This window comes from Eurosta solidaginis, chromosome 1 (genome assembly GCF_040869045.1).
Source record: "Eurosta solidaginis isolate ZX-2024a chromosome 1, ASM4086904v1, whole genome shotgun sequence".
In the NCBI taxonomy this organism is placed as follows: Eukaryota; Metazoa; Arthropoda; class Insecta; order Diptera; family Tephritidae; genus Eurosta; species Eurosta solidaginis.
In genome coordinates, this window is record NC_090319.1 from 292,211,344 (window position 1) to 292,229,614 (window position 18,271).

General features: G+C 36.8%; 1 protein-coding gene across 5 annotated transcripts; it reads right to left on the reverse strand.

Annotated features, from left to right (window-relative positions):
• Positions 1-211: 211 nt before the first annotated feature.
• LOC137243509 (pheromone-binding protein-related protein 6-like) lies at positions 212-17,093 on the reverse strand. 5 transcript variants are annotated; one of them, XM_067771301.1, is made up of 5 exons: positions 16,979-17,093; positions 7,912-8,302; positions 911-986; positions 518-774; positions 212-448 (listed from the first exon to the last, which is right to left on the reverse strand). In XM_067771301.1, the coding sequence occupies exons 2-5, from the start codon at positions 8,026-8,028 to the stop codon at positions 431-433; spliced, it is 468 nt and encodes a 155-aa protein (XP_067627402.1). In that variant the 5' UTR covers positions 8,029-8,302; positions 16,979-17,093; the 3' UTR covers positions 212-430. The 5 variants fall into 5 exon arrangements, with proteins under 5 accessions (XP_067627402.1, XP_067627409.1, XP_067627416.1 ...); XM_067771308.1 differs by having other exon boundaries at positions 7,912-8,292; positions 16,979-17,076; XM_067771315.1 differs by having other exon boundaries at positions 16,932-17,068.
• Between the last annotated feature and the right edge of the window lie 1,178 nt (positions 17,094-18,271).

The following is an 18,271-nucleotide window of genomic DNA, read 5'->3' on the forward strand; positions in this document are numbered from 1 at the left end:
ATCCTATTTGTAAACCTTTACAATGGGCTTGACTTCTAATATATTTTTTAAAATGGCATGAAATACCAATTTTTGTATACTCTGTTATTTTTAAAACACTTAAAGGGAGCTTCAAATTTGGAGAAATTTCTGTACCAGTCTTTAAACTCTGCGCATTTGCATACTTCCCAAAGAAATATCTCCAGTACAACATACAAAAGATATCTGACATTTTAGTATTGCTTTAATGAAATAAAGATTTTTCTAATACAGAAATAAATAATACAAAACTACAAAAAATTATACAGATACATATGTATGTTGATGAAACCACATCACCATATTGGGGACTTCTTATAGTTATTCAGTAAGCATTAGAACGGGTTCATTGCAATTGCTTTTTTATACAAACAATATCGATATAAACGATAACATGACAATGTCAGCTATATTACGGAAGGAAATAGTGCTGAAAATTATAAAAAATAAAAATTGTTTAATGCAAATTTTTGTCTTAATTTATCTTTAAGCATTTTACCACAGGATCGGCTTTCTTCCAGCACTGATGAAACCACCAAGCTTTATGACAAAGCGTATCACCTTCCGGATGTATACAATCTTTGGACATATTTATCAACTTTTCACGTATATTACCGGGTACGGTATTATAAAGTGTTTCCAAATGTACGTCACCATTATCATCGACAACTTCAATTTCATGAAACAAACAGTTCATGTAACATTTAAGCGCTTCGTCATCATGTATTTGTCCGTCACTGAATTCCTTAATAGCCTCTGGATTGATATGCAAAGAAAAATTCAAATATTTTCAAATAATATAAATTTTTAAAAATAACACTAATAATTATCTGAAGGCAAAAATCGCACAAAGAGTTTGTATATTATTAAAATAAAATTTTCATCATCATACCTTCTGTTACTCCTGTTTTCTCAATACAAGTGTCGTGGAATATTTTTGCCATTTTGAGAACAGCTGGCGGAGGCCACTAAAGAAATCAAAAAATTGAATTAATTAATTAAAAATTAGTTAGAGTAGAAGAATTCATCCGCCTTGGAGCTGCCGTTCCACATAGGTAGATTTTCAAGTTTTAGGCGGCCAAATATATTTTATTGCCTATATCTTCTTAAAACTGTTTAATAAATGAAAAATTATAATAATTTGTATAACTAATCGGTTATATTAGAATAGTGTAATGTGTAACACTAAAAAATACCTGCGCAGTGAGGATATTTTTTCATGTTGTACAGCAACAGGGGTGTATCAAACCCTCTATCTAACCCCCTATCTGCAAGTAGCTGCAGCTAAATATAATGCAGTTGGCAATCTCATTGTGCCAAGTACCATGTTCAAAACTAATTTTCACTTGGACGGACTTGGAAACATAATAAAACTGGTTTTGAACACCAAAAATAAAAAAAAATTTAAAAAAATGTTTTTAACATCCTAAATAAAATAGGTACTTTATCAATGTATAACTTTTAAAAATCACAAACACCATTAATAATGTTAGTATTTACCTCAAATATCAGAATCCATCACAATTACTCAATTCAGTTGTGTTATAACTTAAAATATTCACGTTAAAACATGCGATTTCACATAGGTTAAAAAAAACCATAACACGCGTTTCAGAAATAGCTAAATACCGATTACTTGACAGCTAACGTCAGATATGCGATGGATGAGAAGGGGTAAAATTATTGTTCCCCTGTCTATTCTTAATCTGTGGGAGTACTTTTTTTTTATACTCAGTTGAGCAGAGCTCACAGAGTATATTAAGTTTGATTGGATAACGGTTGGTTGTACATATATAAAGGAATCGAGATAGATATGGACTTCCATATATCAAAATAATCAGGATCGAAAAAAAATTTGATTGAGCCATGTCCGTCCGTCCGTCCGTCCGTCCGTCCGTCCGTCCGTTAACACGATAACTTGAGTAAATTTTGAGGTATCTTGATGAAATTTGGTATGTAGGTTCCTGAGCACTCATCTCAGATCGCTATTTAAAATGAACGATATCGGACTATAACCACGCCCACTTTTTCGATATCGAAAATTTCGAAAAACCGAAAAAGTGCGATAATTCATTACAAAAGACAGATGAAGCGACAAAACTTGGTAGATGGGTTGACGTTATGACGCAGAATAGAAAATTAGTAAGATTTTGGACAATGGGCGTGGCACCGCCCACTTTTACAAGAAGGTAATTTAAAAGTTTTGCAAGCTGTAATTTGGCAGTCGTTGAAGATATCATGATGAAATTTGGCAGGAGCGTTACTACTATTACTCTATATGTGCTAAATAAAAATTAGCAAAATTGGATGAAGAACACGCCCACTTTTTAAAAAAAAATTTTTTTTAATTCAAATTTTAACAAAAAATTTAATATCTTTACTGTATATAAGTAAATTAAATCAAAATTCAACTCCAGTAATGACATGATGCAACAAAATACAAAAATAAAAGAAAATTTCAAAATGGGCGTGGCTACGCCCATTTTCATTTAGTTTGTCTAGAATACTTTTATTGCCATAAGTCGAACAAAAATTTACCAATCCTTCTCAAATTTGGTAGGAACATAGATTCTATGACGGTAACTGTTTTCTGTGAAAATGGGCGAAATCGGTGGAAGCCATGCCCAGTTTTTATACACAGTCCACCGTCTGTCCTTCCGCTCGGCCGTTAACACAATAACATGAGCAAAATCCGATATATCTTTACTAAACTTAGCCCACGTACTTACCTGAACTCACTTTTTCTTGGTATACAAAATGGGCGAAATCTGACCATAACCACGCCCACTTTATCGATATCGAAAATTACGAAAAATGAAAAAAATGCCATAATTCTATACCAAATACGAAAAAAGGGATGAAACATGGTAACTGGATTGGTTTATTGACGCAAAATATAACTTTGGAAAAAACTTTGTAAAATGGGTGTGACACCTACCATATTAAGTAGAAGAAAATGAAAAAGTTCTACAAGGCGAAATCAACAGCCCTTGGAATCTTGGCAGGAATACTGTTAGTGGTATTGCATATATAAATAAATTAGCAGTACCCGACAGATGATTTTCTGGATCACCTGGTCCACATTTTGGTCGATATCGCGAGAACGCCTTCACATATACATCTAAGGGCCACTCGCTTTTAAAACCCTCATTAATACCTTTAATTTGATATCCATATCGTACAAACACATACCAGAGTCACCCCTGTCCCACCCTAATGGCGATATCTCGAAAAGGCGTCCACCTATAGACCTAATGCCCACTCCCTCTTAAAATGCTCAGTAACACCTTTCGTTTGATACCCATATCGTACAAACATTCTAGAGTCACCCCTGGCCCACCCTAATGGCGATATCTCGAAAAGGCGTCCACCTATAGACCTAGTGTCCACTCCCTCTTAAAATGCTCAGTAACACCTTTCGTTTGATACCCATATCGTACAAACATTCTAGAGTCACCCCTGGCCCACCCTAATGGCGATATCTCGAAAAGGCGTCCACCTATACACCTAATGTCCACTCCCTCTTAAAATGCTCAGTAACACCTTTCGTTTGATACCCATATCGTACAAACATTCTAGAGTCACACCTGGCCCACCCTAATGGCGATATTTCGAAAAGGTGTCCACCTATAGAACTAAGGATTACTCCCTTTTAAAATACTCATTACCACCTTTCATTTGATACCCATATCGTACAAACACATTCTAGAGTCACCCTGGCCCACCCTAATGGCGATATCTCGAAAAGGCGTCCACCTATAGACCTAATGTCCACTCCCTCTTAAAATGCTCAGTAACACCTTTCGTTTGATACCCATATCGTACAAACATTCTAGAGTCACCCCTGGCCCACCCTAATGGCGATATCTCGAAAAGGCGTCCACCTATAGACCTAATGTCCACTCCCTCTTAAAATGCTCAGTAACACCTTTCGTTTGATACCCATATCGTACAAACATTCTAGAGTCACCCCTGTCCCACCCTAATGGCGATATCTCGAAAAGGCGTTCACCTATAGACCTAATGCCCACTCCCTCTTAAAATGCTCAGTAACACCTTTCGTTTGATACCCATATCGTACAAACATTCTAGAGTCACACCTGGCCCACCCTAATGGCGATATCTCGAAAAGGCGTCCACCTATAGAACTAATGATTACTCCCTTTTAAAATACTCATTACCACCTTTCATTTGATACCCATAACGTACAAACACATTCTAGAGTCACCCTGGCCCACCCTAATAGCGATATCTCGAAAAGGCGTCCACCTATAGACCTAATGCCCACTCCCTCTTAAAATGCTCAGTAACACCTTTCGTTTGATACCCATACCGTACAAACATTCTAGAGTCAACCTTGGTCCACCTTTATGGCGATATCTCGAAAAGGCGTCCACCTATAGAATTAAGGATTACTCCCTTTTAAAATACTCATTACCACCTTTCATTTGATACCCATATCGTACAAACACATTCTAGAGTCACCCTGGCCCACCCTAATGGCGATATCTCGAAAAGGCGTCCACCTATGGACCTAATGCCCACTCCCTCTTAAAATGCTCAGTAACACCTTTCGTTTGATACCCATATCGTACAAACATTCTAGAGTCACCCTTGGTCCACCTTTATGGCGATATCTCGAAAATTCGTCCACCTATAGAACTAAGGATTACTCCCTTTTAAAATACTCCTTACCACCTTTCATTTGATACCCATATCGTACAAACACATTCTAGAGTCTCCCCTGGCCCACCCTAATGGCGATATCTCGAAAAGGCGTCCACCTATAAACCTAATGCCCACTCCCTCTTAAAATTCTCAGTAACACCTTTCGTTTGATACCCATATCGTACAAACATTCTAGAGTCACCCCTGGCCCACCCTAATGGCGATATCTCGAAAGGGCGTCCACCTATAGACCTAATGCCCACTCCCTCTTAAAATGCTTAGTAACACCTTTCGTTTGATGCACATATCGTACAAACACATTCTAGAGTCACCCCTGGCCCACCCTAATGACTATATCTCGAAAAGGCGTCCACTTATAGACCTCATGCCCACTCCCTCTTAAAATGCTCAGTAACACCTTTCGTTTGATACCCATACCGTACAAACATATTCTAGAGTCACCCCTGGTCCACCTTTATGGCGATTTCTCGAAAAGGCGTTCACCTATAGAACTAAAGCCCATTCCCTTTTAAAATACTCATTACCACCTTTCATTTGATACCCATATCGTACAAACACATTATAGAATCACCCCTGGTCCACCTTAATGGGGACATCTTGAAAAGGCGTCCACCGATAGACCTAAGGCCCACTCCCTCTTAAAATGCTCAGTAACACCTTTCATTTGATACCCGTATCGTACAAACAAATTCTAGAGTCAGCCCTGGTCCACCTTTATGGCGATATCCCTAAATGGCGTTCATCCATAGAACTATGGCCTACTCTCTCTTAAAATACTCTTTAATACCTTTCATTTGATACACATGTTATACAACCACATTCCAGGGTTACCCCAGATTGATTTTCCTTATTTTGTCTCCATAGCTCTCAACTGAGTATGTTATGTTCGGTTACACCCGAACTTAGCCTTCCTTACTTGTTGTAATTGTGGCAACTTTTAGAAATTCAATAATGGCCGCCTAAATGTCTAAAATCTACCTAAGCGTTCGGAGCCGGTCACGTCTCGCCAATTTGTAGGCAAAATTAATAGGAGCAGATGGAAGAGAGGCTCGGTCTTAAACTCCTTGGAGCTAAATCGCGCCGATTATTAATTTTTTATCTTTTATTTTAAAACAAACTGAAATTTTTCTATAGTTGGCTTTATAATGTCTATAAGGTGAAGAGAATCTTGAATTAAGATCATAAATAATTGAAATTTGGTACATCGCAATGGTTCTAGCTTTTGAATTTTAATCACTTCCCTCAAGGAATGCACTCAAATATGTAAAGTCTGTCTTCTTAAAAAAAAAAAAAGAGCTGACCTTATGCTCCCTTGAAAACTGATTTTTATAAAAAAAGGGTATATAAAATCACTACTCAGAAAATAAGTTGTTGTTGTTTTTAAGGGTAGCAGAAAATATTTACAAAAGTAAAACAGGAAAACTATCAATATTGCCAATACCGATAATATTATAGACTATTCCACCAACAGCACGATTTTCTTAGAAGGCACTACATAATTTATGCTATAGCAGAATTGATAACCGCAGTAATAAAGCCGATACAGCAAACCACAGAGCACCGATAATCTTTCTGATCATACTGGACGTCAAAGACGCTTTTAACTTAACCAGATGGGATAACTTGCGTTACGCATAAGAACGGTCTTTCAAAGTATCACAATATCTGCTGGAGATCTTAAAGGACTACCTACGAGGCCGGTGTCTAATGTAAAAAGGCACTCACAGTCAAAGAAGCAAAAGATTTCATGCGGAACAGCCCAGGGCTCAGGGGATTCTTTCTTAATCGAAACTGTTTCAAAATTATAATCATATGTGTTTCAGGACATAGGAATATCCTTGGAAACTTTTACGCATATCAAGTCCGAATGACTACAATTGAGCCGGACATGATGGCTTGAGGGTAATTAGGAGTTCCGCCGGCCTCCTGTAGTCTACATTTGTATAAGTGGTAGTTGCGCTTGCAGACATTCACAGACACTTTCTTTTTAGTGGTAGCCAAATCTTTCTTGCCTGTAGTAGATTGCAGGCAGTCTGCCGAATTCAGTGCTCAGTGTTCACAACGGCTCGTGCTATTTATTTCAATAAACTGGAAACCCATTTTGACGTAGCGTTTTGAATGTTTATGAGATGAAAATATTTAGCCACTTTATGCTTGACTGTATATCTTTTACCAGAGCTAAGTCAATTACACGGATCTCTGGAGAATCTAGCCAAGATCAGCTATGTTGGTAACTGTATTGATGCTACGCAGTGACTCTCTATTTTATGTGGTATCACAATGGACTTTTATGTTCGCTAATACTTCAAATCAATAATATGAAAACCCCAATAATAATATGTCGCTTCAAACCGACCGTCTTCTCGCTTTGAAGCCTCTAGTATTTGATGCGGAAAAAGGATGGTTCGACTTTCACATAGAAAGAACTATTTAAAGGAACGAAGCACCAATTTGGAATACTACCAGGATCCCATCGGGATAATTTTAGGCATACATTTTCGAAAACTTCAGCATAATTTGGAGACTACTTCGAAACCATTTCGGGAGTGTTACAGAATCCTTACAGGATCACTACGGGATTGTTTTCATAGCTATTTCGGAACTGATTTCGAAAGATATCCGGATTACTTCGCGATTATTTTAGGTAGCAATTCAGGACAATTTCTGGAGACTATTTCAAACCCATTTAAGGATCGTTAGAGGATCACTTCGGAATATTTCCAAAATCGTTCCGAAACTATTTCTTGACCGACCTTGAAAAATTCTTAGTCACTGCAGGAATATTTTAAGTAACATTTCGCTAAAACTTAAAACTCATTTTGAGATTACTTCGGGACAATTTTTAAACCGGTTTAGGAACACTTCGGGACTGTCAATAATGTAAAAAAATTGTAATAGTCTCGAAATAATTCTGAAGCTTTCCCGAAGTGGTGGCGAAAATAGTCCCCAATTAATCCTGAAAGTTTTTCAAGTTGGTTCTGAATTTGTCTCAAAATTATTACGATAACGTTACAGTCCTTAAATGGTTTTAAAAAATGTCTGGAAATATAATAACCAGAAATAAAATTCCTACTTTTTTTAAATTTGCGAGATGCGCGATCTAAAAATGCAAAAATCAAAGCAATAACTTTTATAATATTTTTTTTCTAATTACTCCACCATCCAAAATCAAAACACACAAAAAAAAAAAACAATACAACTCACTTTGTTATCACGTCGGGGTGCCTGTGCTTGAACACACATCAGTGTCAACGACGATGACAGTGCAACAATTAAAAATGCTCGGAACGGCTGGGTACTCCAAACGCCATTCAAAACCATTTTAGTTCCGTTTCCGTATTACAATTCTCTATTTAAATCTTTACAATTTGCTCGTTTTGGCGGTTTCGTGTGTAAGCGTGAGTGTGTCTTGTTTTCCACAATTCAATCTCTTGTCCGCTTGAACTCCTTTATGCTTTTGTAGCGGTTTTCGAGCCCGTTATTGTTTGATTTCACGGTTTGCTTTGTTATTTTATAAATTTGGGTTTAAAAAGGCTTCCTTTTTTTCTTTTTAGGGCTGAAAATTTCCGCGTTTTTTAACTCAAACTGAAAGAAACTTAGAAAAAAATTACTTTTATATATATATACAATTGAGAGCATAAAAATCGTAGTAAAAAATGTTAGCAAAATTTCGTCAACTAAACTTTTTATACTCAGTTGCGCAGAGCTCACAGAGTATATCAACTTTGATTGCATAATGGTTGGTTGTACAGGTATAAAGGAATCGAGATAGATATAGACTTCCATATATCAAAATCATCAGTATCGAAAAAAAATTCGATTGAGCCATGTCCGTCCGTCCGTCGGTCCGTCTGTCTGTTAACACGATAACTTGAGTAAATTTTGAGGTATCTTGATGAAATTTGGTATGTAGGTTCCTGGGCACTCATCTCAGATTGCTATTTAAAATTAACGATATCGGACAATAACCACGCCCAATTTTTCGATATCGAAAATAGCGAAAAATCGAATAAGTGCGATAATTCATTACCAAATACGCATTAAGCGAAGAAACTTGGTAGGTGAGTTGAGCTTATGACGTAGAATAGAAAACTAGTAAAATTTTGGACAACGGGCGTGGCACCGCCCAATTTTAAATGAAGGTAATTTAGAAGTTTTGCAAGCTGTAATTTGGCAGTCGTTGAAGATATCATGATGACATTTGGCAGGAACGTTACTACTATTACTCTATGTCTGCTTAATAAAAATTAGCAAAATCGGAGAACGACCACGCCCACTTTTTAAAAAAAAAATTTTTTTAATTCAAATTTTAAAAGAAAAGTTAATATCTTTACAGCATATAAGTAAATTATGCCAACATTCAACTCCAGTAATGATATGGTGTAACAAAATACAAAAATAAAAGAAAATTTCAAAATGGGCGTGGCTCCGCCCTTTTTCATTTAATTTGTCTAGGATGTTTTAATGCCATAATTCGAACAAAAATTAACCAATCCTTGTGAAATTTGGTAGAGGCTTAGCTCCTAGGACGATAACTGTTTTCCGTGAAAAAGGGCGAAATCGGTTGAAGCCATGCCCAGTTTTTATACACAGTCGACCGTCTGTCCTTCCGCTCGGCCCTTAACACGATAACTTGAGCAAAAATCGATATATCTTTACTAAACTCAGTCCACGTACTTATCTGAACTCACTTTGTATTGGTGTAAAAAATGGCCGAAATCCGACTATGACCACGCCCATTTTTTCGATATCGAAAATTACGAAAAATGAAAAAAATGCCATAATTATATACCAAATACGAAAAAAGGAATGAAACATGGTAATTGGATTGGTTTATTGACGCAAAATATAACTTTAGAAAAAAACTTGGTAAAATGGGTGTGACACCTACCATATTAAGTAGAAGAAAATGAAAAAGTTTTGCAGGGCGAAATCAAAAGCCCTTGGAATCTTGGAAGGAATACTGTACGTGTCATTACATATATAAATAAATTAGCCGTCTCCGACAGATGATGTTCTGGATCACCCTGGTCCACATTTTGGTAGATATCTCGAAAACGCCTTCACATATAAAACTAAGGGCCACTCCCTTTTAAAACCCTCATCAATACCTTTAATTTGATACCCATATCGTACAAACACATTCTAGAGTCACCCCTGGTCCACGTTTATGGCGATATCCCGAAAAGGCGTCCACCAATAGAACAAAGGCCCACTCCCTTTTAAAACACTTATTACACTTTTCGTTTGACACCCATATTGTACAAACGCATTCTAGAGTCAACCCAGGTCCACTTTTATAACGATATTCCGAAATGCGTCCACCTATAGAACTTAGGCCCACTCCCTTTTAAAATACTCATTAACACCTTTCATTTGATACCCATATCGTACAAACAAATTCTAGAGTCACCCCTGGTCCACCTTTATGGCGATATCTCGAAAAGGCGTCCACCTATAGAACTAAGGCCCACACCCTTTTAAAATACTCATTAACACCTTTCATTTGATACCCATATCGTACACAAAAATTCTAGAATCACCCCTGGCCCACCTTTATGGCGATATCTCGAAAAGGCGTCCACCTATAGAACTAAGGCCCACGCCCTTTTAAAATATTCATTAACACCTTTCATTTGATACCCATATTGTACAAACGCATTCTAGAGTCACCCCTGGTTCACGTTTATGGCGATATCTCGAAAAGGCATCCACCTATAGAACTAAGGCCCACTCCCTTTTAAAATACTCATTAACACCTTTCATTTCATACCCATATCGTATAACCAAATTCTAGAGTCACCCCTGTTCCACCTTTATGTCGATATCTCGAAAAGGCGTCCACCTATAGAACTAAGGCCCACGCCCTTTTAAAATATTCATTAACACCTTTCATTTGATACCCATATTGTACAAACGCATTCTAGAGTCACCCCTGGTCCACCTTTATGTCGATATCCCGAAAACGCGTCCACCAATAGAACAAAGGCCCACTGCCTTTTATAACACTTATTACACTTTTCGTTTGACACCCATATTGTACAAACGTATTCTAGAGTCAACCCAGGTCCACGTTTATGGCGATATCTCGAAAAGGCGTAAACATATAGAACTAAGGCCCACGCCCTCTTAAAATACTCATTAACACCTTTCATTTGATACTCATATCGTACAAACAAATTCTAGAGTCACCCCTGGCCCACCTTTATGGCGATATCTCGAAAAGGCATCCACCTATAGAACTAAGGCCCACTCCCTTTTAAAATACTCATTAACACCTTTCATTTGATACCCATATCGTATAAACAAATTCTAGAGTCACCCCTGGTCCACCTTTATGTCTATATCTCGAAAAGGCGTCCACCTATAGAACTAAGGCCCACGCCCTTTTAAAATATTCATTAACACCTTTCATTTGATACCCATTCTGTACAAACGCATTCTAGAGTCACCCCTGGTCCACGTTTATGGCGATATCCCGAAAAGGCGTCCACCAATAGAACAAAGGCCCACTCCCTTTTAAAACACTTATTACACTTTTCGTTTGACACCCATATTGTACAAACGCATTCTAGAGTCAACCCAGGTCCACTTTTATAACGATATTCCGAAATGCGTCCACCTATAGAACTTAGGCCACTCCCTTTTAAAATACTCATTAAAACCTTTCATTTGATACCCATATAGTACAAACAAATTCTAGAGTCACCCCTGGTCCACGTTTATGGCGATATCTCGAAAAGGCGTCCACATATAGAACTAAGGCCCACGCCCTCTTAAAATACTCATTAACACCTTTCATTTGATACTCATATCGTACAAACAAATTCTCGAGTCAGGCCTGGTCCACCTTTATGGCGATATCCCTAAATGGCGTCCATCTATAGATCTATGGCCCACTTCCTCTTAAAATACTCTTTAGTACCTTCCATTTGATACACATGTCATACAAATATATTCCAGGGTTACCCTAGGTTCCTTTTACAACATGGTGATTTCCCTTACTTTGTCTCCACAGCTCTCAACTGAGTATGTAATGTTCGGTTACACCCGAACTTAGCCTTCCTTACTTGTTTATTTTATTTTCGGTAATTAAAAGAAAAAGTTCCATAACTTGTCTAACTGAATGAAAAAGCAGATGAACTAGCTAAAAAGGGCGTATCCCTTGAAGCTTGCTCCGTAGACGTCCCAATTATACTGGGCGAGATTAAGAGAAGGCGAGAGGTGCACATGATCGACCAAGCGGGAAAGGCGTAGATTCATGCGCGGGGCTGTAAAGTGTCGAAGATTATGTGTAGGTCTTACAGCCTTAGGCTAAAAAAGTTGCTTCTATCATTAAAGAGAGAGGATTGTAGACTCATGACAGAAATTCTGACTGGACACTGCCTTCTGGCGTCACATGCCTTTAAATTAGGATTGGTCAGTGATAGCAAATGTAAGAAGTGCGGGTTGGATGAGGAAACGATAGAGCACGTTTTGTTGTCATGCCCTGCGCTGGCCAGGTTAAGACTCTAGATATTAGGACTGATACAGCTGTCAGATCTAGAAGCAGCAAGTGGCTTAAGTTCTAGGAAGCTTATTAGCTATTTTGTATTTATTTTATAACATAGGTCCTAATTTTTGATACGGTTTTTCAGTTTGGTCGTTAAAATAAATTTCTGGTAACACTACGGTCTCATTCAGTCTATGGACCGGCCAGTTCAACCTAACCTAACCTGTTTAACTGAAACTATGCAAACCAAGCTCAATTATTTATTAAATAATTTAGGTAATATTGAAACAGCGTTACATCTGTTTCGATTAAAATCTCCTCAAAGCTTTTTCTCCCAGGAGTATAATTAGAACCTGTACCTCCTGCGATGGTTTAACTGTTACAAACACATTCAGCCACGTCATGCCTTAGTTTTTGTACAACTTACACCCAAGGTATGGCGTGACAGAATGCGTTTGTAACAGTTTAACCATCGCAGGAGTGTGGGTTCGAGTCCCAGTCACGGGAAAAAAGTATTTGGGGAAATTTGCAAGGTTTTAGTCGAAAAGGCTGTCGCCGTGTCCGTCCTGATGTCACGCTGGTTCGATTTTTTTTGTGTTTTTCAAATTAATATTTAGATTTTTTGTTTAAAATAAATATTTTCGTACATTCAAAAGCAATCCCAGCTTAATAAATTAAAACACAATAGCGTTTTCGAAAAATTCGAAAATTCTAAGTTACATTTTGAGCTTTTTAACGTTTTGAGTTTTCAGTTTAATGCCCATTCAATTTAAGTCTAACAAAGTACAAGCTATTAGAATTCGTAGTGATTTTTGACAGTTTTTTTCCGAAAAATGTTTCTTTTTTATTTAAAAACAAATTGAGAACGCACTTTATATGGAAGAGAATCGGAAGCGCCTTTCAGGAAAAAATTGTCAGAAATCAATGTGAATTTTGATAAATTTAAAACTTGTACCTTGCTGGAATTAAATTCATTGGCCAGCAAAATGACAAACTCAAAAAAATTCTGAAAACTCTAAATAAAAAATTCAAAATTTTCATGCACAATTTTTCAATTTTGGAACTTTTACGAAAGCGTTTTTGAGCTTGTTTTGCATAGTTTCAACTGTGCAAGGCTTTGAAGTTTTTTGTTAAATTATCGAAAACTAAAAAATAAGAACATAACTGATGAAATTTCTTGAAAACTGCCACTGCTATTTTTGTGTTCGCAACTGTATGTATGTACGTATTTATGTAAATTTTAATAAAAATTAAAGCACAAGACAATGGTACACGCAGTCATAAATGTCAGCCACGCCACAAAAATTTCTTGGTTTTTTCTTTTTTTGGGAAAAAAAGGACGCTGGCCGAGTTCTACTTAGAACAAACTCAGTTTTTTGTTTGCTTCTCTTACAAGAATTTCCTTTTTGGAACTTTTGTTTTGCGTTTTTCCTTTGATAACCACACTTTATGAATAGAAACGCGGTTTTTTTTGTCGGTTCATAGGGCACGTTTTCAATCATTTTGTCATTGCTTATGCATTGTTGTTCATACGCCCAATTGAAAACATAGAAATGTTGGTTAAGTTCTTGTTGTACCACCCGCATAACCACTATAGCCAACTCAAATACTGCTTTTAAAAATAAATTTTTATTTTTAGTTAACCAGTGGGCTTTTTTCTTTAGAAATGCGGTATGAGCATCGAAAAAATCTTCCCGTGCTGTAATTTTTGGTATTGATTTAGCGCAATGCAGAAAGTAGCACACTCTCATCTCACTAATCAACTGGCGCTTAACTAAAGTTGCTCATGCTGTAGACAATGAAGTATGACTTAGTACTAAAGCTTAGGAGAAGGACATTTGCAGACTACGCTGCGATGGGTAATCATAAAAAGATGCTACGTAATCACGCCTTTTCTCGGCATTGGACCAAGCTAATTTCTTTGTATTCACTGATACGTAAGCAAATAAGAATTTTCAACGTTTTTCGAAGTTAGCTTCCAAAACTTGGAATTTGGCTTTCATAGTTCATAATTTGGCCCATCTTAATATATAAATATTTGTTTTCGAACCCATGAGCCAATTTTTGTATTTAATGTGGTTTTGTAACTGTTGGAAAATAATAAGCACGTTGTTTTATTAAAAACCAACTGATTATATATATATATATATGTATATATCATAAAAGGGATCAAAAGGCAGATCTTCGAAAGATATTGAGAGTGTCATACATACACATAAACACGTCAGCTGATCAGATAATGCTACACGTCTGCTCAAATTTAGTTCGATATCGAATATCCTAACTAGCGTATCCCACCTCTGGAAGTGCTCAATCGGTAGTCCAAGTGGGTAGAATATGCCCCCGGTAGGTAAACCGTTCGGTCACGTGTATCGCTTGCGCGCTCCTATCATAGTTGAAAAAACTGCATCTTGGGAAGCAGGATTAGCCAATATGGGACCTGATATAATATATCGCTTGATTCCTGTATACGGGTCTCTTCTCGTGTCTTTGGCATCGGCTCTCTCGTGGGAAGCTCACGGCACGATGCGGTTCGATTCCGCATATTTCGTTTTTTTCTTTATTTGCAGGGGAGTTCACTTTTGAGGAAGCTGACAATAAAGCATAACGAACGAAGCTACATAGTCTGTTCTCCACTGAAGAAGCCAGTGAAGCATGCTTTTTGAGATAATGTAGTCTCATCTGCTCTCGAAGCAGACAATAAAGCATTTTTTCGAAGTAATGCGGTGTTCTTCGTTGAGTAAGCAGCCGCCTTTACCTATTCCAACCTTAGCATACATTTTTTCACAGATCCTTCTGTGGAAGGTCAAAAACAGGAAGATGCACATCCCGAAAAACTGCTGACATGAAAATGTTGGTAATACGGTCAAATTTTTCTGGGAATGGAGGAACGCAGATGTCTTTTGTTTGTAAATACCGAATGATCATTGAAAGAGTGGATTTGTGCTCACTCTTTGTTTTTTTTTTTTTTTTTTTTTTAAGGTAAATTTCGGGACTAGTTTGATAGGAGCTATTCTTAAAGTGCAAGGCCATATCAATTTTATGTGATGGAAAGGTTAAAATCACCCTCTATTGTGATGGAGCTTCTCCTGATCCTCAGAATAGGTTGTTTGCATTTCTAAATACTTGCTTTAAAATTGTGGAACTGTATCATGTGCCTAGCGATCGCAGTGGTGTGGTGGTAGTGTGCTCCGGCTACCACACCCTAGATCCTGGGTTCACGACCCGAACAAACCGAAATTAAAATTTTAGACACAGGTTTTCTTTCAATTCCAAGAAAGTTTTCTGAGCCGGGTATGATTTGGTAAACACTTCGAGTATATTTCTACCGTTACAAGCTTTTCAGTGAAAACTCATCTGCGTTACAGACGCCGTTCGGAGTCGGCGTAAAATATGTAGGTCCCGTCACTCCAATTTGTAGGAAAAGTTATCCAGAAACATGATAGAAATCTAAAATTTTAATACAAGGAGCACTACGCAAATCGAAAAAGAAGCTGGGCTTGTAATGTCATCGGAAATTATCGCGCCTTGCTTTTATGTTAATTTATTTTATCTAGTGGTGTCCCAAACATGAAAACTGATGGAGCGAATTATTCCAGCTTAGAATAGAATGGTAATGGAATCCTAGGTGGCGCTGCCTTGCAACCGGATGCCATTATCCTTAAAATGGTAGGGGGTTTGGTAGACTCCGTATCTTACATGAGATAAGACCTTGTGATTGTACACCTGCTAACAATCTAATTTGATACCAATGCTTCGGGTATGAAATGTTTGGGCAGGGAACATGGAGTGGATAGTTAGGCTACTGGTAATTCAATTAGATTCATGTGTTTTGACACTGGTACTTACGTAAATAGCTTATTTATTAATAATTTTTTGTGAAGCTGTGTAATTTAACGCGCTATATTTTCTTTAAGAAGAAAGAAAGATTTTTTTACTACGATCTGTATGATTTTTTCAGGCAACAATGAATGCTCTATACGTAAGCATTTGGTGAAATTTGAAGTTTCGAGCTGTTAAAATGGGGCGGAAATTACGAACAATTTCTTATCTGAACAATCGATTGTATGAGATATATACGACCAATCTCATCCATTTTTTCAGACAACAATATATGCAATATACGAACACATATGGTGAGGTTCAAGCTTATAAATTGAGAAAGATATGACAAAAATAATTTTTCCTGAAAAATCATTTGTATCGGGGATATATGCTATAGTAGTCCGATCCGGCCGGTTCCAACAAATGTGTAATCGGACACCTAAATATACCCGCTCACCAAATTTTATCAAGATATCTCAAAAATTGAGGGACAAGTTTGCGTTAAAACAGACAGATGGACAGGCAGACCGACGGACATGGCTAAATCAACTCAGCTCTACATCCTGGTCATTTCTGTATACTTATTGGTGGGTCTATCTATTTTCCTTTAAGGACTCACAATATTGAGATTCTTGACGAAGTTAATATACCATTTCATTTTCATGAAATTTATAAAAAATACATTTTAGGATGGCTTCAATATGGAACTTCGAAAATCAATATCTAAGTTTTGGACTCTAACTTCGCAAAACGTGTACGTATATAAATTTTTTGCTTTAAAAAAATTTGTTTGGTCGAATACCCAGCCGAGAATGTTGTAGCGTGTAATGGATAGCAAATATGTAATCTCGGAAATTGTGTCACCATTGCATATAGCATATATATATTTTTTTTTATGCTGCCCTGCCTTAATATGCAACTATTTCACAAATAACACATTTTTATACACTTTACCCGCACGTTGCTAAATAAATTCGTAAATATTTCGACCGCAGAATTTTTAATTTTATTTTATTTTTTTTTTTATTGTTGATTGTATTTCTTTCTACACTAGAAACCACAAACAGAATTGAATTTTTTAAAAGCGGTCATCACTTTTATATAGATTTTCACAAGTGTACTGTGATACGTGCACATTAAATTTGTCGTGTGTACATATTTATGTATGTATATTTGTTTACTATCCTATGAAAATTGATGGTTTGCATATGTAGGACATATAAGCAATTTATTCTGTGTTGTTGTTTTTATACTCAGTTGAGCAGGGCTCACAGAGTATATTAACTTTGATTGGATAACGGTTGGTTGTACAGGTATAAAGGAATCGAGATAGATATAGACTTCCATATATCAAAATCATCAGTATCGAAAAAAAAATTTGATTGAGCCATGTCCGTCCGTCCGTCCGTCCGTCTGTCCGTTAACACGATAACTTGAGTTAATTTTGAGGTATCTTGATGAAATTTGGTATGTAGATTCCTCGCAACCATCTCAGATCGCTATTTAAAATGAACGATATCGGACTATAACCACGCCCACTGTTTCGATATCGAAAATTTCGAAAAACCGAAAAAATGCGATAATTCATTGCCAAAGACAGTTAAAGCGATGAAAATTGGTAGATGGGTTGGAGTTATGACGCAGAATAGAAAATTAGTAAGATTTTGGACAATGGGCGTGGCACCGCCCACTTTTACAAGATGATAATTTAAAAGATTTGCAAGCTGTAATTTGGCAGTCGTTGAAGATATCATGATGAAATTTGGCAGGAAAGTTACTACTATTACTATATATGTGCTAAATAAAAATTATCAAAATTGGATGAAGAACACGCCCACTTTTTAAAAAAAAAATTTTTTTAATTCAAATTTTAAACATAAGTAAATTAAGTCAAAATTCAACTCCAGTAATGATATGATGCAACAAAATATAAAAATAAAAGAAAATTTCAAAATAGGCGTGGCTCCGCCCATTTTCATTTAGTTTGTCTAGAATACTTTTAATGCCATAAGTCGAACAAAAATTTACCAATCCTTCTCAAATTTGGTAGGGGTATAGACTCTATGACGATAACTGTTCTCTGTGAAAATGGGCGAAATCGGTGGAAGCCACACCCAGTTTTTGTACACAGTCCACCGTCTGTCCTTCCGCTCAGCCGTTAACACAATAACTTGAGCAAAAACCAATATATCTTTACTAACCTTAGCCCACATACTTATCTGAACTCACTTTATCTTGCTATAAAAA